This window comes from Colletotrichum graminicola (genome assembly GCF_000149035.1).
Source record: "Colletotrichum graminicola M1.001 genomic scaffold supercont1.15, whole genome shotgun sequence".
NCBI classification, from domain to species: Eukaryota; Fungi; Ascomycota; class Sordariomycetes; order Glomerellales; family Glomerellaceae; genus Colletotrichum; species Colletotrichum graminicola.
The window spans coordinates 627543-649375 of NW_007361019.1; the positions used below are offsets into that span (position 1 = coordinate 627543).

General features: G+C 58.2%; 7 protein-coding genes across 7 annotated transcripts; 1 reads left to right on the plus strand and 6 right to left on the minus strand.

Moving 5' to 3' along the window:
- Positions 1–2579: 2579 nt before the first annotated feature.
- Positions 2580–3872, minus strand: GLRG_04752 (major facilitator superfamily transporter; the record flags this gene model as incomplete). Its single annotated transcript, XM_008095437.1, has 3 exons — positions 2580–2600; positions 2669–3541; positions 3600–3872. 3 exons carry the CDS (start codon positions 3870–3872, stop codon positions 2580–2582), a joined length of 1167 nt encoding a protein of 388 aa, XP_008093628.1.
- A 1041-nt stretch (positions 3873–4913) lies between these two features.
- On the minus strand, positions 4914–8031 carry GLRG_04753 (heavy metal translocating P-type ATPase; the record flags this gene model as incomplete). The annotated part of the gene is made up of 3 exons (XM_008095438.1): positions 4914–7681; positions 7764–7832; positions 7956–8031. The coding sequence occupies 3 exons, from the start codon at positions 8029–8031 to the stop codon at positions 4914–4916; spliced, it is 2913 nt and encodes a 970-aa protein (XP_008093629.1).
- An 897-nt stretch (positions 8032–8928) lies between these two features.
- GLRG_04754 (uncharacterized protein) lies at positions 8929–10313 on the minus strand (the record flags this gene model as incomplete). The annotated part of the gene is made up of 2 exons (XM_008095439.1): positions 8929–9992; positions 10241–10313. 2 exons carry the CDS (start codon positions 10311–10313, stop codon positions 8929–8931), a joined length of 1137 nt encoding a protein of 378 aa, XP_008093630.1.
- A 290-nt stretch (positions 10314–10603) lies between these two features.
- On the minus strand, positions 10604–11043 carry GLRG_04755 (uncharacterized protein; the record flags this gene model as incomplete). The annotated part of the gene is made up of 2 exons (XM_008095440.1): positions 10604–10660; positions 10729–11043. The coding sequence occupies 2 exons, from the start codon at positions 11041–11043 to the stop codon at positions 10604–10606; spliced, it is 372 nt and encodes a 123-aa protein (XP_008093631.1).
- Positions 11044–11844: 801 nt separating this feature from the next.
- On the minus strand, positions 11845–13020 carry GLRG_04756 (helix-loop-helix DNA-binding domain-containing protein; the record flags this gene model as incomplete). Its single annotated transcript, XM_008095441.1, has 2 exons — positions 11845–12795; positions 12964–13020. The coding sequence occupies 2 exons, from the start codon at positions 13018–13020 to the stop codon at positions 11845–11847; spliced, it is 1008 nt and encodes a 335-aa protein (XP_008093632.1).
- Positions 13021–17408: 4388 nt separating this feature from the next.
- On the minus strand, positions 17409–18365 carry GLRG_04757 (uncharacterized protein; the record flags this gene model as incomplete). Its single annotated transcript, XM_008095442.1, has 1 exon — positions 17409–18365. One exon carries the CDS (start codon positions 18363–18365, stop codon positions 17409–17411), a length of 957 nt encoding a protein of 318 aa, XP_008093633.1.
- Positions 18366–19735: 1370 nt separating this feature from the next.
- GLRG_04758 (uncharacterized protein) lies at positions 19736–21132 on the plus strand (the record flags this gene model as incomplete). Its single annotated transcript, XM_008095443.1, has 3 exons — positions 19736–19759; positions 19878–20113; positions 20196–21132. 3 exons carry the CDS (start codon positions 19736–19738, stop codon positions 21130–21132), a joined length of 1197 nt encoding a protein of 398 aa, XP_008093634.1.
- Between the last annotated feature and the right edge of the window lie 701 nt (positions 21133–21833).

Here is a 21833-nt window from a genome sequence, read left to right on the forward strand (position 1 = left end):
TTTAGAGGGAACGTCCGCCAGATTATGAATCTGTATCCGTACGCGGGGTATACATCCTCATTAGTGAAAATGATCCACAGTCCCCACGTTCAGCGGCAGAGTATCTCGAGTACGGTTACACTGGATTACCTTGGCACCATCACGAAGTCAGGGGGGATAAAGAGGCAATCATAAACAACCCAGAGAGAGTTGAGAGGGTAGGTAGGAAAGACACTGTTCGGGTTTGTCTTGAACTCAATGTTGTTGTGAGTTAACCCGAAGTGATTTTAATGCCCCTCTTGAATTGGTAAATAGTCTAATACCAGCCCCGATCTTTCCCGGACGTGCCCGAATAGCCGGTTTCTAGCAGACCCAAGCCGACTGTCAGCAGCAAAGACCCAATATGCCCGCACTCGAGTGTCTTTCGAGCATCGTCGAGATAGAATATATGGATTTCCTAATTCGTCCAAAGCGTCCTGGAATGAGATGAAGGGAGGAGGGTGTTCATGCAATGCTGATGAATTCCAGGAGACTGGACAGCAAATTTGTGGTAACCCGGCAACCCTCTCCGGCTCGTAGGGATGCATGAAAGCCACTCCACAGCCATGTGGCGATGGCTTCGGGACCAAGGTTTTTGGCATTTCGCCGAGAAATGAGGGCATATGCCTGGGAACAAAGCACTGTGGGCTCGCGGCCAACGTCCGTCTCCGAAATCTCTTCCATTGTTGACCGAAACACGTAGCCGGGTAGACACAATGGACTTCTTGGACTTGGAAGGCGGGCTCCCGGGTTCTTTTACCCGACGGTTTAGTGAGCAGCCAGTTACAGGAGACATCGCAGGAGTAGTACGGTACCGTTTGCATCCAAGACCCGTCGAGCGTGGCTGACGGGGGAAGACTTCTGTCTGCGCCCGTGGACCGAGCAGGGATCATCGTGGGACTCGGCTCAAGCGCATAAAACGCGTCGAATCTCGGAGAGAGCGCTGAGGCCCACGGCCTGGCAATGGATTCGAGCGACTCTATCCTAGGGGAAGTTGCACAAAGGTCTCCGATACCATCGGCAAGCGCAAAGATATCAGCACTGATCTCCGTTTGAGGTTCAGAAGAAAACTCTCGAAAAGAACGTGACAAGATAGGCAGAGTGGTCAAAAGAGCCGTAGCATCGAAGGTCTCTTCGTTAACGATGGTATCGGATGGTCGAAATGTCGTGCTGGGGCCACTAGACGGTATTACTGATGATGTGTCACGCTGCCCTGCGTGCATACTGCTAAACACGGCATTAATACTCTGGCAGCGGAGTTGTGCCAGCTCGGACTGCAGAGATTCCACCCGATGCTCGAGAGCAGATATCGTTCGCTCCGCATCACCAAGCTTGCTTTCCAGCGCCGCGGTGTACTCTTTCTGGCGAGCGCGATGTCGGCGCTGGTTGTTGCGAACCCGCTCCAGTGTGTGCTGAGCCGAGACTCGCTTGCCTTTGGATCGCTTCGGAGAACCTGGTTCGGGAGCCATGCTGATTGCTAGTTGAGGCTGCCGGTCGTTTGAATTTTGATTTCTAGCTTTGGACTTTCAAGCGCTTCTCGCCCCACGAGTCTTGATGATGAAATTCAAAGGAGTGAGCTGGGATGAGAGCTGGGAGGAGAGCGGGTTGGTCAGCAGTAATTATATTCCCCGAAACTGTTGAAAGCGTTTACCCCGCAGACATGCATGTTATCCATTAACATCTTGGTCAGGTCAGGGACCACCTTTTCCTTTCCTCGGAATAAGCTTGCCAGCTGGCGTTGACGCTAAAGGAGAGGTATTATAGTATGATCGACCGCGCCGCGTAGATCCCATCATTGCTTGTCTGCTTCAGAGACATGTCGACAAACTATGAATTTTAAGGCTGCGAAACTTAAAGCCGTCGACGTCCAAACTTTGTTTACAAGCAAAAGGCTACTACGAAATTCCCACCCAGTGTTCTCAAGGCACCATTCTCGATAACTGTCAGTGCATAGCTCATTCAGAAACCCCATGTAAACATGACAGCTCTCCAATCCATCGCTTCAATAATCATGGGATATCTCTCGGTGCTCCATACTACCCTGTGTCTTTCTTCCGAGCGACAGCTTCAGGTTCTCATGTGCTGGGATTGATGATTGTTGCTTATACTTACAAGGAACAGCCCGGCGTTTTTACCCGCTCGGAATCCAATAAGCCTTACCCGGTAGCGGAAAATTCCCCATGTGAGAGAGATCCAGCAACAGCAAGAAAAGAGAAGGATGTGCTGCTAGGTCGCGTTTCTCAATCCACATCTGAATCCGGTCGACTTTGGCAACCCTGAGACTGCAGTCGTGACCTTCGCTTCCTTTTCATGATACGCCGCAGTTCAAGCATAACCCCCCCGGCGAGTAGATAGGCAACACCTGCAAAGATCTGCGTATACAGATACTCAACGTCAGAGCCAGGTTGACGCAGTCTTAGGGCAATTGGTTCAGAAACTCCAAGGATATGTCAGTACTCAAGGCGTCTAAGACAAAAGGCAAGGAAACAGCCTACACGTCGTTGGGATAATGATGGTTGTCCAGACAAGAGATAGGAGGGCGTGGAGGTCGCCGAGGCCTACTACTTCCGCACATAGCGGCCCTATGGTCTACGCACCGTTAGAATATCAAAAGGGCAGACAGAGCTGGTCAGGGGTTTATGCCACAGACCATCCAGAAGACGCCGAGTATCGCGCCGCATATGAAGGCAAACGCTACAGTTGAGGCAAAAGTTGTGGCAGGTAGCCACATGGCAAAACAGATGATTCCGCACAGCAGGGTTAACATGCCGGCGGTGTCGATTCTCCGAAAGCGGTCACTGGCGATTCCGATAAGCGGCCTTCCCACCGCGGTGCCGAGATTGAGGACGCCTGTTACGTCCGTAGCTTGTGCCGAGGAGAGGCCAATGGAACGGGAGAAGTCGGCGAGGGAGAACAGAAGTGTAATGTAGCCGAACATGCTCACGAACGCCCAGAGCAAAAGGAGGCTAACCTCGTACTTGCGCAGCAGCTGGACGTCCAAGACTAGTTTGTTTGGCCTGGCCTGCCGGCGTTGGTCCCGGATTAGGAGCGTTGCGGCAGCGTTCGCAACCAACGTTGCCAGGCCCGTGGCACGGAGCGCCCAGGAAAGGCCGAGGCTGCGGATCATCGCACCAGTGCCCCAGGAAAAGACGACGCCGCCGACCCCGGAACCGGCCGAGCTTATGCCGTTAGCAACGCTGCGCTTCTCCGAGAACCATTGGGACAGGACCGGCAGGCTTGGGACGAAGACTAGGCCGATGCCGGCGCCGACGAGCGCGCCTTGCGTTACGTAGAGGTGCCGGACCTCTGATGCGAAGGAAGCGGAGATGAGCCCGGCAGACTGCACGACGGCCCCCGCAAGCATGGCACCGCGCTTTCCAAAGCGGTGGGCCGTATAAGTTGCCAGGGGCGCAAAAATCATGGCAAAGGCGAAGTTGAACCCCCCGATGAGGCCGTAGTCCATTGACGTCGCGCCAGGGAAGAGCTCCGAGGACAGATAGTGGGATAGGTAAACGCCGTAAGACTACGTTTTCGGGTCAGCGAAGCCTGGGACCGAGCTCGGCACGATGTCCTTGACAAACCGAAGTGACGCCCCAAGTAAAGCAGTTCAGGGTAAAACACGATGCCACAATGACCCAGCCATAGCCTCCATCGGGCAGGCGTTCTTGTTCAGAGTCGAGCTCGGCCGGTCGGGCATCTGCCATGCGCTCAGGCGGGTTCCATGGGCCGTTCTCACCCCTGTTGCTGGCTGTTTCCCCGCGTCCGTTTGGAATATCATGTTGCATTTTGACACGCACGTATAGACCCTGATTGTGATTGTGTAACTTGGATTGTCCAGAAACGGGCTGAACCATTTCGCCAGCCTTATACCCACCGGTGCACTCATCTACAAGTACATTGCCCGCGAAAAACCCACACAGCCAAGAGGCTATCAGCGGTGACATATCGATAGCTTGATTTGGTCGTGTCAGACGGTTTTGATTGGCTAGGCTGTAAATCAACCCCGATCGGCATGGAATGTGGATATACCGTATGTCACTACTTTTAACATAGAGGTTCAATGCCCTCAACGTCGTATCACCGGTCGTGTTACTATGCTTACTGGAATGGAGACGTCATGTACGGCCGCAAGCTGTTGCAGGCTGCAGCGGAGTGATCTTTAAGATCTAGGATATGCCACCTCCTGTCGGTCAGGGTTAGGGTTAGGAAGTACATGCCACTAGTTACGTTTTGGCTTGGTGGAAACGGTCTTTGAGTTTGAATTCAATGACCTGACCGGTTCGCTCTTTGTGTCCATTTTCACAATTATCCTGTGCGCTGTTGCGTAGAGAAGTAACGTGAAGTGTTTTGCTCACAACCACGACGCGGTTTCGGTTCACTAATGCTAGGGTTATAGGAGAGACCCGAGGAATCAGGTACTTGATAGGCCGGCATATCAAACATCAGACAGTCTTCAAATTGTGTGCAAATGCTTGCTTTTTGCCTTTAAAGTGCCCCTAGTTCGGTACCATGCCGAGTTCAACCGCAAATGTTGGTGGTTAAGCCAGGGTTACCAAGATCTAATTTCAGGTTCAGGTGCTTCGACTGGAGGGCTATATAAGTTGAAGAAAGCGGGGTCCAGTTGCTAGACAATTTGTAGTTATAATAAATACTAAACAGTAATATAGTCATGTCTAAGCATTCATATTTGTTACGGCGCTGACGTGCGCGACTGCCGGCATATCCACTCGAGCATGGCCAACTTCTAGTGCCAGTCTAGATGTCTTGTATTTTGCGTGGATGCCACAGGTTAGTAGACATCAGTAATAGTGCCATACAGGGGTCAGTGCATGACATTATCAAACTGCTTCAACTACGCAGAAAAGAGAGAGAAAGGGCTTATATTGCGCTGTGCTCTATTTGCGAAGTCTCACGAGCAACATGGACATGGCAGCGAGGACGACAGGCACCACGCTCACCACCTCGCCCAGCCCGGCATACGCGGGCGGCACGCGGAACCTGACCCACGCGCCGCTCGCCATGGTGACGGCAAGGACGTTATAGACGCCGGACCAGACAAAGTTGAACGCCATCCGGCGGAACGCGACCCCGCTGACGTCGAGCAGGAAGGGGATCCCCTCGAGGCCGCTCATCAGGACCACGTCCGCCGCGCCCTGGGTCACGTCGCTGCTGCCGCCGCCGCCCCCGATCTGGACCCCGACGTTGGCCTGGGCGACGGCAACCGCGTCGTTGGTGCCGTCCCCGCAGAACAGGACGTGCTTGGCCCCGTCCGCCATGAGGGCGGAGACGTAGTCGCGCTTCTCCAGCGGGGTGCGCTCGCCGGCGACGCGCTCCGCGGGGATGCCGACGGCGGCGGCGACCGCCTCGACGGCCACGGTCTGGTCCCCGGACACGAGGTGGACGGCGATGCCGCGGGCTCGGAGCTCGGCGATCACCCGCGGAGCTTCCGGCCGGATCCGGGCGTTGAGGCCGAAGACCACGAGGGGGACCAAGTCTCGGGCCACGACCAGGGCGGTCAAGCCGGCCTGTTGGAGACGCGCCACCTCCGCGTTCGAGTCGGCGTCGGTCCATCGCGCGTTTCCCACCCGGAGACTCGAGCCTTTGCGGTCTGCCTCGACGCCTGCGCCGGGGACGACTCGGACGTTGACCACTTCGGACGCGGGCTTGACGCCGCGGCGTTCGAGATGCGCCCCGACCGCGGCGGACACCGGGTGCTTGCCGCCGGCGACGAGGGCTTTGGCCAGGGTCAGGTTCTCGTCCGCGTCTCCTTGGAGATTGACCTGCTCGACGACGGTCAGCTCCGCCTCGGTGATGGTCCCGGTCTTGTCGAAGACGACGTCGGTGGTCTTCCGGGCGCCCTCGGTGGTGTCGGCGGACTTGATGACGACGCCCTCCTTGGCCGCGATGCCGCCGGCGACGACCAAGACCATGGGCACGGCGAGGCCGAGGGCGCATGGGCACGCGACCGCGAGGGTCGCAACGGCGTACGTGACGGCGTTGCCGACGCTCTTCCCGGCGCCGTAGTCGAGGACCCGGATCCCGGCGGCGACCCAGACGACAAAGACGAGGACGGCGGCGGCCGCCATCGTGGGGACGAACCAGCCGGCGACCTTGTCCGCCAGGTCCTGCAGCTCGGGCTTGGAGCCGGCGGCCTCTTCGACCAGCCGGGCTATGTCTGTGACGGTGTTCTTCCCAGGCAGGCGGGTGAGCCGGGCGACGACCGTGCCGTCGCCGTTGACTGTGCCGGCGATCAGACTGTCGCCCTCCTCCTTGACGATGGGGAGGGATTCCCCCGTGAGCATGGACTCGTCCACCTCGGTCCTGCCGGAAACGACCACGCCGTCGGTGGGAACGCGCGAGTGCGGCAGGACCCTGAACCGGTCGTCGTACTGGAGCAGGCGGGCGTCGATCTCGCGGTCGCCGCTGCTGCCGTCCCCGGCGACGAGCACGGCCGTGTTGTTCTGCTTGGAGCGCAACGACACGGCGGCGACGGCGCGGACCCGGGCAAACGCGGCGACGAGCCGGCCGGCGAGGATCAGGGTGACCAGCATGGTGCTGGTCTCGAAGAAGTGGCCCTCGTCGAGCGGCCTGCCGGCCATGTCGAAGCCGAAGGCGACGACCGAGTAGACGTAGGCGGCGGTGATGCTCATGACGACGAGCATGTCCATCTCGACGACGCCGCTGTACCACAGGGAGGACAGGGCCGGGCGGTAGAACTCGGGGACCGCGACGGCCTGGACCAGGGTGCCGAGGACCAGGGACACGATCCCCGCCGTCTTCTCGTCGGCCAGGCCCTCGCCCCACGCCAGCACTGCGACGGGGACGGTGAGCGCGGCGGCCAGGGCGGTCTTGGCGAGCTGGTCCCAGAGACGGCGGCGGCCGTTCTCCAGCTGCGGATCGCCGCGGGGATGGGCCAGCCCCCCGCAGCGGTCCTCGACAAGGGCGAAGAGGTCGCGGGCCCCGATGGCGGCCGGGTCGTACGCGAGGCGGACCGTCTTCTTGTCGAGGGACTCGACGTCCGTGACGCCCCGCGGCGGGTCCGTGGCGAGCCGTTCCCCCTCGGCCGGCGAGGCCAGGAGGAGCAGGAAGTGGTCCCCGCCGGCTATCCTGCTGAGCGAGAAGCCGCTGGCGGCGGCGGCGAAGCGGATGACCCCGTCGGCGTCGGCGACGGCGGTGTCGACGTTGAACTCGCCCTTGCCGCTGACGAAGTTCACCTGCGGCTGGGAGACGCCCGTCGCGGCGCCGAGCACCCGCATCAGCTTGTCGGCGCAGGAGGTGCAGTCCATGCCGCTGACCAGGAAGCCGACGGTCTCGACGCCGCCCGTCTTCTCGGGGTCGGCGCCTTTGGGGCGTTGCTTTGCGCCGTTCCCGCATGCCTTGGAGTAGGAGGTCGTCGTTACGGCGACGGCCGTGTTTCCTTTGTGCTTCTCGTGCTTGTTTCCCGCGTGTCTGTGTCTTGTCTTATTCGCGGCGCCGGGCCTGTTGTTGCCCATGCAGCAGGTCTCGAGCGAGGCCGTGCCTTGGTCGATGGCGCTGCGGCAGATGCAGCGGAGTTGCTCGAGGTAGCTGCTGTACTGGTCGAAGGCAGCCTGCAGGTGAGTGCTGCAAGCCGACGTGGCTCTGTGGTCGCCGTTCTCGTGCTCGTGGGGGTGGTCCAAGGACTCTTGGATCCCAATCAGCGCGCTGAACAAACCATGAGAAGTGCAGCCCCGTGGGCAGGCAGGGGGGGAGGGGGAGGAACTCACTCTCGTGGCCGGGATCGTCCTGACAAGCTCTTCCACATTCAAGCGCCGCGACGGTCTCTATGCATTTCTCTACAGAGACGCGTTAGAATCTGGCTATACCAAACGCGCGGTGGGCTGGAATGGGGACACATTGGGGGGGCGGGGCTACCGTCGCAACGTTCCTCGCTACCGCAGCAGGTCAAGGCTTCGGACGAGATGCTAGAGGCATCGTGGTGGGAATCGCCGCAACATCCTCCATGCTCGTGGCCATGGCCATGGTCATGTCCATGTTCTTCGGGTGTCGAGGCGTGATGCTGGTGATGCCCGGTTGGCTTAGCACAGCACGATTCACCCATGGTGAAAGTGAGCGTCGGGAGAGATGTATCGACGGTGTGAAGAAACAAGGGTGCAAAGAAGGGAATATATGTATATATATATATATATATATATATACGTGTGTGTGTGTATGTGTTTGCGTGACGTTGAACTAGAGGCGAGTTGGAAAAGGCCGCGCTTCCTCATTAAATAGACGGGGTTAGAGAACCAAAGCTGTTTTAGACGACGACCATCCTGGCCTCGTTTCGGCTCCGGGGGTGGATTTTAAGTCTCCGCGCTGTCTTCCGCACAAAGTTGCCGCGCCGCATTAACACGCGTTTTATCGGCCCTCTGATACGCTCAGATTGATCCGCGCATTCGCGGGAGAGAGAAGAGGCGGGGGGGGGTATTCAAGAACCGAGAAGAAGAACTGAAAGAACAAACTAAAAGAACAAGCTGAAAGTAGGTAACGCTTGATCAACACCGACCAAAAGAAAACGGACCTAGTCATACGTTGTCGGGGCCCTTTGTCATACCAAGCCACGAATGTTTCAATGTTTGTACGGGCTCGCCGAGCCTTGTGCCACACAGAATGTCGCCGTGGAGGGAGGGCAGGGGGATCTTTTGCTCGTGCCCTCGGAAGTGGAAACCGAGCAAACTTTATCGGAACGGTCCGACATGTCGTCTAGCCCCCAGAGAATGAAGATCTGACGAGGAGAGGGGGTTCCTATTGGTCCCCAAGCAAACTTTAACGGAACAGTCCGACATGTCGTCTAGGTAGCCCAGAGAATAAAGCTCTGACGGGGAGAAGGCGGGGTTGGGGGGGGAGGAAGGTTCCCATTGGTCTCCAAACGGCTGCTGCCCCCCCCGTTCACGCCGAGATGATCTTCTGCGCCTCCTCTATCACGGCCCGCACCTGATCGACGGTCCGGAAACACGCGCAGGCCTTGGTCATGTCCACCTCCTTGGGACACAGCTCGGCCGGGTGTTTGGCGGCCGGCAGGGACTCGGTGTTGCTGCAGCTCGTGCCGGTCTCGCAGTTCTCGTGCCCCTCGGTGTGCAGCTGGCTCTGCCTCGTGGCCAGCTCGTCGGCGAGGCCGAAGAGGCGGTCGAGCTCGAGCTTCAGGCTCGCCTTGAGGAAGGCGACGTAGCTCTGGCCGTCGACGGCGAGCTCGACGGTGCCGTGGCCCTCGGGCGGCTGCTGGCCGACGACCAGACGGATGGGCTCGCCGCTGGCCGAGGACTCGGCGGCGCGCCGCTTCTGGTGGTAGAAGAAGTCGCCAAAGGAGGAGCCGATGCTCGACAGCAGCGAGCCCAGCAGGTAGACGTTCCTCGAGGTGCGGGGGCTCGTGATGGACTCGAAACAGACGCCGCACTCGAGGATTTCCCTGGCCGACTGCATCGACTGCTTGATCACCTCGAGGGCCTGGAACGTGTCGAGGGGGTTCTCCACCAGGGAGAAGTGGCGGCTCACCAGCTCGACGCAGGAGCACTTTTTGGACAGCAGAAGCCCGGGGGTCGGTGCCGCGCCCCCTGCGTCTTGGGCGGGCGTCGTCGTGACACGGTCGGCGTTTGTCTCGCCGTGTACCACGGAACAATGGAGACGCATGCATGGGCCGCGACGGTCTTGGGATTCCGGCATCACGCTAGCCTCGGCTTCACGCCCGGTCGACAAAGGCGGCGGCGGCGGCGGCGGCGGCGGCGGCGGCGGCATTGCTGACTGGCCTTGCGTGCTGCCGCTGCCGCTGCCGCTGTTTTGAACGGGACCAAAGTCCATGGTGAAGGAGGGAAGCGGCGTATTGAAGCCGTCGAAGAACTGGTCCATCATCTCAGGGAACCCACCGACGTCGATGAGACCGGTCGGCGTCGAAAGGGCATCTTGACCGACGGCGTTCTCCTCCCGAGGCCTGGCGGACGGGCGTCGACGCGGACGGCCTATGGTCCTCATGGGCGAGTATTCGCAGTCCAAGGAAAAGTACGAGCACCGTTCACACGGTGGAGCACGACGTGAACATCTCACTTTCCGCTTCCCTGTTTGTCATACTTGTGGTTAGCGACGCCGTCACTCACTTATTAGGTAGGTAGGTAGGTAGTAGGTAGGTAGGCCAGGCGTGGGCTAGAGGGGAAGGGGGAGGAGAGAGAGACAGAGAGAGACAGAGACAGAGAGAGAGAGAGGGCGTTACTGCAGGGGTCGCAGGCGCGGTGCTGGGCCTTGTCGCTGGCGCTCTGGGGCTGCTCCATGGCATTGGCAAACATGGAAGATGGAGCGAAAAGCGCGTGGACTTTGTCTGCACTTGGCGGCGGTGGCTTTTCCCCGAGTCGAACAACACCATCTAATATGACGGACGCTTTGATCGACGGCGCGGAGCGGAGCCCTTTGAAGCGCCGCTAAAAGTCGCCGCTGTGGGCCAGTTATACATGTACATGGTATATGCCTGTATGGCTGTGTGTGGTATATAGAGATATAACTGTACATGGTATATATCTATATATCGCGACTGTTACTGGCTGGGCTCTGCGCGTCGCTGACATAATCGAGACCACGGTCACATATCCCTGTACACAGGGAAGTCGTACGATGTGGGTAGTATGGATCCACTATTCTATAAAGTGTTAGTAAGTCATCGTGGGGGACGACCGATACGGGGTACGGTAACGAGCCCAATCACACCATCATCGCCGTCCGATCCCGAGTGGTCCGCGCATCTGCTCGGCCCATGACTGACCTGCTGGACAAAGCCCACCATAGCCAGCCCCGGAGGGGACGACGACGACCTAGGAAGGTCTGAACAGGCCAGGTGCGCGAGGGCCCCGGCGTTGGGGGCTTTCTTCGCCTAAAGATCATGATGATATGTGTGGTTGACAACGGTTCTCGGCCTCGATAGTAGGGAGGGGGCGCGGGGAAGCAAGGATGCGAGAGGTTGTTGTGGATCTTGACGATTTGACGGTCGAGACCGGTGCCAGAGCCAGCTCCGGTCAACGCCATCCGTCTTAGTTGAGAGGGCGGGGTGGGTTACCAAGAAGAACACAGCTTGCTGCGGGAACTGGACGGGACCACCTCTCTTCCTCCTGGGACTACAGATACGGGGGGGGCTGTAGGAGAGAAGCCAAGATGGCTTTCGAGATTCAGATTCATCCCGGCGGCGAGGAGGCTGGCATGCCCAGTTGGAGTTTCGCACGGCGGCCGTCACGGCTATCATGTCCGCTGGGAAAAGACGATCGAACGATGCTCCTGATTCGGTTATTCATTATCCGCATTTTCTACGCGGAGGCAATAATGTGAAGAATAAGATGATGAAGAAGAATAAGAAAAAGATGTGGAGTGGTAATAACCAAAAGCCCAAAAGGGGCCGCCAATTCCAACACAGCAAGATGTCCCGCACTTTCGTAAAACATATCCCCATTCATCCCGGGAGTGCCTTGCCCATAAAACGCCGTTTTTTGACAAGGAGGGAGGCAAGACCTCGTCCCGTCCCCCCGTGGTATGCCAAAGCTTTTTTCTATTGGGAATAAAAACGTCACAAGAGTAGCCGCCTTCCATGCCTGTGAGAAACGCCCTTTTGTCTGGAAAAACAACAAATGTCGTAAACATCCCGTCCCCAGCGTTCGTAACCCGCGGGCCCATTTGCTCTACCCAAGAAGCGGGTTTCCTCATTCTGCGTAATCATACAGGGCTGTCTCGGACACACCTCTGTGATATATTTTCATGTCTCGTCTCTCTCCGGGGTGTTCTTCTCCAAGTTGCCGCCCCCATCGCCGTGTAAAGATTACGTGATGCGAGGACGACTCACGAACAGAACGGACCGACCTCGGCCTGCGCCCTCTGCCAGCGCTGCGCCTCGGCGAGCCTCTTCTCGAGCTCCTGGTTCTCCTTCCACAGCTGCCCGTTCTTCTTCTCGAGGTGGGAGATGTACTCGGTGGCCTTGCTGAGGATAGTGGCCTTGTTGAGCTTGCGGGCGGGCATGAGGCCGCCGAGCTCCTCGACCACGTCATGGGGCTCGTCGCTCTCGCCGCCGCCGGCCTGCGGGTTCTCGGCCTGCTGGACGGCGCAGCGCAGCGAGGGGACGGCGTCGCGGAGGGCGATGATCTTCTCGTTGATGTTGACGCGATACCGCTTCTCGATCATGTTGTGCGGGTTCCTCGAGGGCTCGGCGTGCCGCGTGCGCCGCGCGGGGGGTTCCGGGGAGGTCGAGCGGGAGGAGGCCGAGGCGGAGGAGGACTTGCGCTTGAGGTCGTTGTTGCGCGGGGAGGTCCTCTGAGTAGCTTGCCTTCGCGGCTGTTGTTGTTCTTGTTGTTGCTGAGGCCGGGGGCGGGGCGTGGATGGTGTTGTTCTGGCGGGACGCGACAACTTGGTCTCTTGCTGCTGCTGCTGCTGCGGTTGTTGTTGTTGTTTTTGTGGGCGGGCGGGTGTGTCGAGGTCCAGAAAGACGGGCCGGGTGTCGTTGACGCCCTCGCGGCCGAAGACGACAGCGTCGGACATGAGGTCGGCGGGGTTGGCGGGGGGGCTCAGGGTGAGGTTCTGGGACGAGAGGAAGGACATTGGGCTGCCGAAAGCCTCGCCGTAGAAGACGTCGAGGTCCGGCTTCTCGAAGTAGGCGGTAGGCCAGTCGCCACCGGAGGGGAGCTGGAAGGAGGCGGGAAAGACGGGGGAGACGGGGGAGCCGCGGGACGGGGCCGAGTCAGCGCTGAAGTCGGCCTGGGTGTCGTAGAAGGAGCGCGGGGAGAGCTCGGGAGGGCTCTGGAGGAGACCGTGTTAGTGGATATTTTTCTTTTATTGGAGTTGTGGGAAGTAAATTGGGTTTCTGGCTTAGGCCGAATGATAGGCCGAATGATAAAGTGTCGTGTAAGTCGGGAAAGGGGGGGAGGGTTGATGAGTTAAACAAAGGATTGTTGGATTGCTACACACCATTGACTGAGGCATCTGCGGTAGTTGATAATAATCGAAGGACTGTTGTTGAGCCATGATGCGATTCATGGAGGGGCAAGGTTGACTAGGGGGGGGTTCGGGCGGGGTCTGACGATGGACTGTCCTGGAGGAGTCAAAGCTGATGGGGGAGTAAAGAGAAGTGGCGTTACTCTCGATGGGTGGGAGGGAAAGGTCGAGGACCAGATATGTTTGTTTTGGTTGGAATGCCGATGGCGAGAGGGAGGTATGATGTTACGTGGTTGAGGCTGATGGACTGAGCATGGATCGGTGGGGAGACACTGACAGGAAAGCAAAGCTATATACTAGGTAGACAGGTGAACTGAACGGGAGGACAGGCCCAGAGATGCACACGCCCCCTCGAGCCATGAAGCCGGGGTCCGGTTCCCCGGCTGGGATGCGGGTAGGGTGGGCAGCGAGCATTGGGGGGGGGGGATGGTGCGGATTGGGACCGCGATAAAAACTGGCGATGGACGGGCCCGTCATACGACAGAACAATGAGCACACAGGGGGGAGCAAGGCAAAATGTGACGAAAAACATACAAAAGTACACTTACGACGGCGAGGCCCCCCCTCTTCCAAGGCTGATATGGTTTGGCCTATGGTGTGGGCGGGCGGAGCCGACGGTGCAAAAGACTGATGATTGACATAAGATGTGTGGTGTGTGGTATCCTCTTTTGACACATGCATGAGGGCGTGGCCCCGCCGGCACCGGGTATGAAGAGCAAGCAAAACGTGCCATACGGGACGGCGTGCGGCGTGCCTGGCAGTCTACAGTCATCCGCGCAACCAGCAAAGGTCTCGGTTTGGCCCATGGAGAGCAAAGCGTGTACTGCCCTACACTACATGAAAAGTGCATCAGGCATCTGGATGTGGGACTTGCATCTGGAGAAGCCGTTGGTGAGCCCGGATACAATCACCCGGCGCCCCCCCGGTCGTAGTCGAGTGCCTTGGTGTCACATCCCTTGGAACTCTCTCTCCAAGTCTATCTGTACATCCCATGTGAACTGCCCAGTAGCTCTGTACATATGCAATGCAATGCCTGCAGAGAAGCAGCATTTAGACGGAGAATATGTATTACCGCATACGAGAAAACTCGGAACTGGGCTGGACGATGGTTGGTGGTGCTGCTGAGGTGCCTACCCCGCCCCAGTCAGGAAGGGGAAAAAAAAAGAGAAAGAAGAAAAAAAGGCAGAAAAAGGGTAGGTGTCTACCACTATACACTACTTAGTGTCACGGTTGCCAACGAGGGCAGGGTTCCGGGGTGTGCACATCCCGGAACGGGACACGGCAAGATGGAAAGAGGATAGGACGACGGAGGAGTATCTCGGGAGCGCCCATGTCGAGGATTTTTACTTTCATAGTGGCAGGGCCGGTGAGTCCGCGTATCCACGGTAGCCATGAACTGGTACGGTAAAAAGCAAGCACCGTGGCTGGCTGACGTCGTAGTTGTTGCTCCGTACGGACGTTTCCTGTTTCTCCTGCTGGACGCAACCCTCGCCGCTGATTCCGATGGCCGTTGCAGATTGTCTCTCTGCGCGGGGCCTGTTTTGAGAGCCCTCGGTGGTGGTGGTGGTAGTGGTGGTGGTGGTGACGGTGCGGGATCGAGATCTCCAGGGTCCTCCGTCCCCCCCCCCCCCCCCCCCCCCCGCGCGCGTGCCTCTCATTCGTGCCCACTTCGCCTAGCTCCCAACAGCAGAAGTTCCCAGGGGGGGGCCTGTCTTTCTGCAAGTGCGAAAAGACTGGAAGCTATTGCGGCATGCCATGTTGTTGTGCCTTGCCCAAGAGGTACCTAGTGATTTGCTGGTGATGTACGCAGAGCTGGTAGCTGGGAGGAGGAGCAAGGCAGTCGTCGCTCACTCATAGGCCAAAGACGGCAAGATCCAGAGCCGAACAGAGGACGGTCGCACTAGGGTATGGAAAGTTTCGCCGGTGCTTGGTGGGAAAGGTCGTATCGATTATTGCCTCGCGCGGCAATGCGTCTCTTTGGAGACGATCAGATGGGCCTGGACCCTTGATCGTCCGGGAGGACGCGTTGAAAAGTTAGACGCAAGACTGGGCACCCGAGTCTTTGCGTCGAGCAACCGACCAAAGCATCGTGGAATGTTGTTCGCCCAAGATCGGGTGCGTATTTCGGGTGCGTGTGTATGTGCGTGCGTGGAGGGCGTGGTTTTGGCTCGAGGGAGGAGCCAAAGGTGGTCTGATTTCGCTGCAGTGTCGAACGGGCAAGAGCCAGCACAACAGCCCATCTGCCCTGCCAAATCGAACGAGCGGTCGAGTGGGGTCTTCGGCTTCAGACCACAGCCAATGCCAATGGGAGAACGGGATATGACTGTCAAGTACCCCTGCGCGCCAATATCTGCGGCTGAGGTACAAATAAGACGATACCTGGGTACCTGGATACCTAGGCACCTACTTACCTAGGTAGGTAGGTACGAAGTAGAAAGTACTGCCATGCACGTAGGCAGGTGCTCCGGTTGCGATGTTCCGGTGATTTTGGCAGGAGCAGCCCTCCTCCCATCTTCCCGGTTTGTTCTCGTGTTCCTTCTGAATCTTTGTAAAGTGGCCGTGTTTCTCGGTCCGTTGATGATGAGAATCTCCATCTTTCTCTCGTCTTCTTTTTTTTCCTTCCTTTTTTTCTGTCTTGTTGCAAATCTTTTCATCTTCTCGTGATCTCCAACGTCGCTTCCGCCTTGGAGATGTCTTGGCGCCCTGCCCTCCCCGCGCCCTCTTTTTCCTCTTTACTTGCGCGCTCCCATCTGCCGCTGACGTGCCATCCGTGACGGCATACCTACATCTATTTCATCCGTCACTCTGCTTTCCTCGAACAACGTCACCTTCCCTGTACGCTCGTTCGCCTATGGCCATTGGTAAATGAGATTTGCAATGGTGCAGCGGGATCGCCAGCCGAGTCCCTCTTGGGTCACCCTTTACGTACCCAAGTAGGTAATCAATCCTACACGACATGCCTCATGCCTCCTCCTACGACGAGCCTTAATCAATATGGGCGATGGCTGCTGTGCTACCCTTGTTCCGTGTCCACATCCAAACTAGAGCTAATCATACTATACCCCCTCTCTGTTCGCTTCTCCTCACTTACACGTCCTCGCAGATGCTCAGCCCGGCTCCCGCCCCCGGCTCCTGCAACTGCAGCCCCCGTTACCCCCAGCCGGCCCGCCGAAATAGAAGCTCCGTCGGGGTCTGGGCACTGACAGTTCTTTTGCTCTCAACATGCCCAAGAACTATAACACCCGACTATCACATCTCACGAGTAATTTGGCAGACAAGGACAACAGCGGGGCCGCCGATGAAGTCTTCGGTGTGTCAGTTGCTCACTCGCCATCAGTGATGCCGTCAGATACATTGTTTTCTTAACCCTCCGAAGCTGCCGACCGCCATCCGCTGTGCCGCAGTCCTTGCTGGCCTCGAAATGGCCCCTCGCCACGCATCCCTTGTACTTACTGTGCAGAAGGGATTCAGCTCGGCCCTTGTCGACCAGCTCTGCCACTAGCCAAGTCCCAACAGGAGCTGAGACACCTTCTCAAGTCCAAGGTGGTGGCGGATATGCGAGGTCGTCGTGCCCGGCGAATCATTGGCTGGAAACCATGAACAACGCAGCCGGGAGGAAGAGATCAGCGCAGTGCATCCATATTCCTCGTCCGTACAGGACTGCTGCACGCCCACTTCGAGACTGCGGCCTATTCGTCGCCGGATGATGTCCGGGACAGATTCGCCTGCATGATCTCTAATAGGAATCGCATAGCCATACAAACCCGTAGACACATGGTTTAGATGCACGCAGGACTCTGCAGCCTCGTCTCAAGAGAGAACGGCATGGCCCATTGTGCTGCACGCTCGTATCTGCGTTTTAAGTTTCAGTTCGGGGCGATGATCAGTTCGTCCTAATGTGACAACTTGCTTTTCCCCGAATCTGCCAATCTCGCGTCACCGTTGTGGGCCAGCGAACTTTATCCTTTCTTTTTCTCATCCCCCCTCTCCCGTTGCCGCCATGCCTGTTGGCTCCGCGCCGGTGTGCGGTTCGCTGACGGCGGACGCGGGGACAAACCTCCAATGGATGCCAAGTTACGACCTGAAGGTTCCAGCGTGCATGACGTGGCGCCCGGAGGGCAAAGCCGGGGCTGTGACTGGGCGAAGTGACGCCGGGTCTTCTGGGGGGGTTGGAATGTCGGATCAAGCGATCCGTTTGATTATTCCTCAAGTGAATTGTGCTACCGCGCACATCGTCCGTCTTCAAGACGGTGACTGTGCTGGGAGTCGAACTGAGTAGGCTCACGATGACTCGGTCAGAGTCAACACAAAACATGGCGGTGGATGGCTCGTGGGAGCTATATAATACAGCTCTATTTTGGATGCGGAAACAGGCAAAATGGCCATCAAAACGAATGTGTATCAGATTAACTCACATTCTAGCCTCTCACCACAGAAACAGCAATGCCGATGCTCAAGAAACCCTCAACAAAGCGCCCCCCGGCACCCGGTGCCGACCTCGGGCGGGAGATCCCCGCCGACGTCATTGACGTGGACCCCTTCTTCCTGGACATGGGCCAAGGTATGCCTCGGAGGGCCCTGGCGCCCTTCGCCCTCGGCCGGACGACCCTCCGCCCCCGCGCCTCGACCGAGATCCTCGCGGAGCTCTCGCGGACGGCCTGGTCTCCCGAGCACGCCCCTTCCCGCTCCGCGACACCCACATCCGGCGGCCGTCCAGTGACCCCCGTCGGTGGTATCGAGGAGCCCTCTCCCCAGCCGAGCCCGTCAGCTTTTCGGACGCCGAGGAGCACGCGAACCGTCGCGCATCTGCGGGTCGTCGAGACGGAGACCAGCCCGGCGTCGTCATGGCCGTCCTCGTCGTCGTGTTCGCCGTCGCCGCCGTCGTCGGCGGCCTCGAAGCGGAGCGTCGACGCCGAGGGCGACGTGCGGATGCGCAACGGGACGTTGACCAGCCCGGAGGCGGCGCGGATGCGGCTGCGGGAGGAGGTGCGGGGGCTCGTGGCGCAGGGGGTGCACGACAACTTCGAGTTCGAGCGGGGCCGGTTTGCAGAGGAGGTCCGGGGCCAGGTGCTGGCGGCGGTGGGGGAGGAGGTGGAGAGGCTGGTGCGGGAGAGGTTCGGAGCGGCGCTGGCGGGGGCGCTAGGGCTGAGAGAGGAGGGGGAGGAGGAGACGGCGGTGGTGCAGATGGTCCGGGAGAGGCTGGTGCGGATGAGTGACGAGGGGCGGGCGCGGGTGTTTTGCACGCGCGAGATGCTCGAGGTGCTGAGGAGGATGGCTGATCTGGTCGAGGTGGAGATGCGTACGGAGGGGTGGAGTTTGGTCGAGGCGGACGACGAGGATTGGATTGGGTGAAGATGCCATGGGAGGTGAGGCATGGTTGGTATCTCGAGGTATATCCGTATGTCCATATGTCCCAGTTTAAGGGGCACAGTTAGCAAAGTGGAAGAAACAGTTTTCTAGTACGAGGGTAGGGTTCCGTGTTTCTTGCATGGGCAAGGCCAGGGTTAGGGTATGCGATGTTTCTCGGTAGTATTTATGAGGGTTTCCGAGTGTAAGTGGAATCCATACAAAAAAAAGAAAAAAAAAAGGGACGAATACAAGGTGATCGGTCCTTCTCATGGGGCAATCTAACACAGTTGGGGACACGCAGTATAAATATCATGCCCGATACGCATCACCATATATGGTTTCTATAAGAAATACCGTCAAGGTATCCGGGTATCTGCCCAGGCGGAACCCGTACAGCTCAGTCCAGCTTAGGCTATAAACTAGACGGCCCATAGAGAGTCTGTTGTGTCTAATCCGGCCGGCGCTTGTACCCGACCTGTTTCGATTTCGCAGGGCCTCAAGGACGAGTGGAAAGGCACCTAGGCCACATTCACAACATGTTTCGGGCAAATCTTGTCAAAAAAGGTGAAGCATATGTGTGGGACAGTGGAAACTGGCTGCTCTCTTGTATCCTATGATTCCGGCTTCGGACAAAGCATACGGCTGGTGGAAGCTGTACCCGTGGAACCCATCACGTCAAACAACGAACACGAGTTCGTTCCGACTCTGTTTCAATTCGGGTGAAATATCTTGAGCAAACACACACACACACACAATATGAGATGTGTCTTGAACCCAGGTAAAGAGTTGGTGCAAGTCATGCTTGAGCTTCGCGCCAGATTAAGTACAAGGTTTAGGTACATACGGATACAGCAGGCAAGCAAGAAGCTCTAGGCCCAACCGGGAGCTACACTACAGACCCACCTTTCCACCCATTTTAGCTCACCGTCACCCGCCGTTGGATCGTCTCGTCTGGTGTGTGTGCCACGTTTCCTCCGTACCGAACAGGTACCTATACCTACCTACCTATGTACTCACACACGTACCCAAGGATCACTCACTTCTGCGTCATAACAGCTGGCAAATACTCTTTTTTTTTATTCTTTTTTTTATTCTTTTTTCTATCCTTCCAGAAGCTCCCGCCATCCACGTCCGTCTCCCCCCAAAGGCCACCAGCCCCCCCCCTCCGGATCCCCCTTCAACATCTTTGCTTTCCCAAGGGGGCTATAACGACAGATCTACTCGTCGGATTTTCTTCTTCAACTCTTGCGCGTCCCATCGTAGCGCCGACCACTTCTTCTTTTTCTCTTCTTCTCTCTGTTCTCCGTCTCGCCTCGACTGCACCCACTGTTCAGACAACCGCGGGCAATGCCGCCGCACTGAAGTCGGCACGTGTTCGCATCATCCTTCGTTCGCCATGGTCTCTTTCTGGCCCTGGAGGGTACGTCTGCACTCCTGCGCTGCGGTGCCCTGCGGTGCCCTGCGACCTGCTTCTGCCTGCTTTCTTCGTCCGCCATGAGATGGCCGTGGACCGCTTCGACTGACACCATGTATCCCAGGCCGACGACTCCTCCCCCGCCTCTTTCGAGAAGACCCTCTCCGCTCTTTCGGCCAAGATCACAAACACCCAGGCGAGGCTCGATGGCGCGCGAGCCACCTCCCGCCGCATCAGGGTGCTGTGGTCCCTATACCTCGCCTTTGCATATCTCGTCTACTCCATCGTCATCTTCCTCGTCGTGGGAATGAACAGCATGGGCGTCTGGGATTGGGCCGGTGTCGCCGGGGGTCCGGTTCTGTACGTGGCTTTTCTTTAAATGTCTTGCGGAACCCCGTTTGCGCAACCCGCATGCTAACCCCTCAACCCCCCTTCCCAACAGAATCTACCTCACCCGGACCGCCGTTACGGTTCTGTTCAATTACCGCATCGATACGCTGTCGGCCCGCCTCAAGGACCAGCAGGCCGAGCGCGCAAAGACCATCCAGAAGCTCAAGGAAGCCACCAGGTACGACACCACCCTGGAGCTCCTCGAAAAGTACGGCGGCAATGAGGGCAAGGCCAAGGCCAAGAGGCAAAGCGTCTCCGAAGCAGACACGAAGAAGCAGCAGCACCAGCAGCAGCAGCAGCAAGGAAACGGTCACAGCAAGAGTGCCCCGGCTGGCCGGACGAACATGCCCCCTCCCCCCACTGCCAATATTCAGCGACGCGACGGCCCCTTCCCCGGCCAGGGCTCGCCGCCGCCCGGATTTCAGGGCGGACAAGGCCCGCGCCCCCAGCCCCCGAACGGCCTCGAGCCTACGGAAGAGTTCGCGCCCAACGCATATGCCCACCCGCCGCCGCCGCCGCCGACGCAGTCGCAGCACTTTGCGCAGGCCGACGGTGTGCCCGGCTCGTCGCACTGGTACGACCGCATCATGGACCTCCTCCTCGGCGAAGACGAGACGGCGTCCAAGAACAGGATCGTCCTCATCTGCAAGAGTTGTCGGCTGGTCAACGGCCAGGCCCCGCCGGGCACCAAGACCCTGTCGGAGCTGGGCACGTGGAAGTGCATGGGCTGCGGGGCCACCAACGGCGAGATGGACGAGGGCAAGCGCATCATGCAGGAGGTTCTGGGCTCGCGGGCCGGCGGCGGCGGCGACGAGGTGCCCACCGGCGAGGAGTTCAAGGAGTCGGATAGCGACGATGACTCGGACGCGGATGCGGTGGTCAAGCAGGAAGAGGAGAAGGAGAAGAGCGACGCGAAGGAAGTCACGGCGACGGGCAGACAAGGGCCGGCGGCGGGAACGAGGAAGCGCAAGGGCAAGGGTGGGAGGTGAAGATGGCGCGGGTGGGGTGGGATATGCGCCGCCAGCTACACACAGCATCATTTCATAACAAAGTCGCAACATATATAAGAAACATATCAACATGCTGAAGCCGTGCTACCTACCTAGGTACGGATGCCTCGTGTATGTGAATGAATGAATGAATGAATGAAAGTATTAGAAGCAAGATACGGACGGGGGGCTGAATGTGGCTGAACGTAGCTGAGTGTGGCTGAGTGTGGCTGGTGATGAGGCTGAAGACCAAGATAAGATAGCAGGACGCACCCCAGTCTGCCGCGTGGTAATTATTTAGTGGACAAGCTAGCTCCACTCCCTGCGTACCGACAGAAAGACAGAAGCTGTTACAGGCCAACCAACAGCTGCTCTCGCTGAGGACAACTTGTGAAAAGGGTATCGGGAATCCGTACACGTACACACGTGCCAAGGGTCCCTTGCTTGCTTGCATGCATCGAGTTGTCTTCTCTTCTTCTTTTTTCTCAAAACCATCTTACCCGACTCGAATCACCGACTCGCCGACACATAACGACACACCGCCAAGAAGCATCTGTCCCATCCGTTGCTTATCCTTCTGTCTCTCTCTCTCTCTCTCTCTCTCGCATCTCTCTCATCCTCTCGCCGACCGTCCAACCGTCCAACCGACTTGCACCACCGATAATGCACCGCCCTCCGATCCTTTGCATCGACTTCTGCGC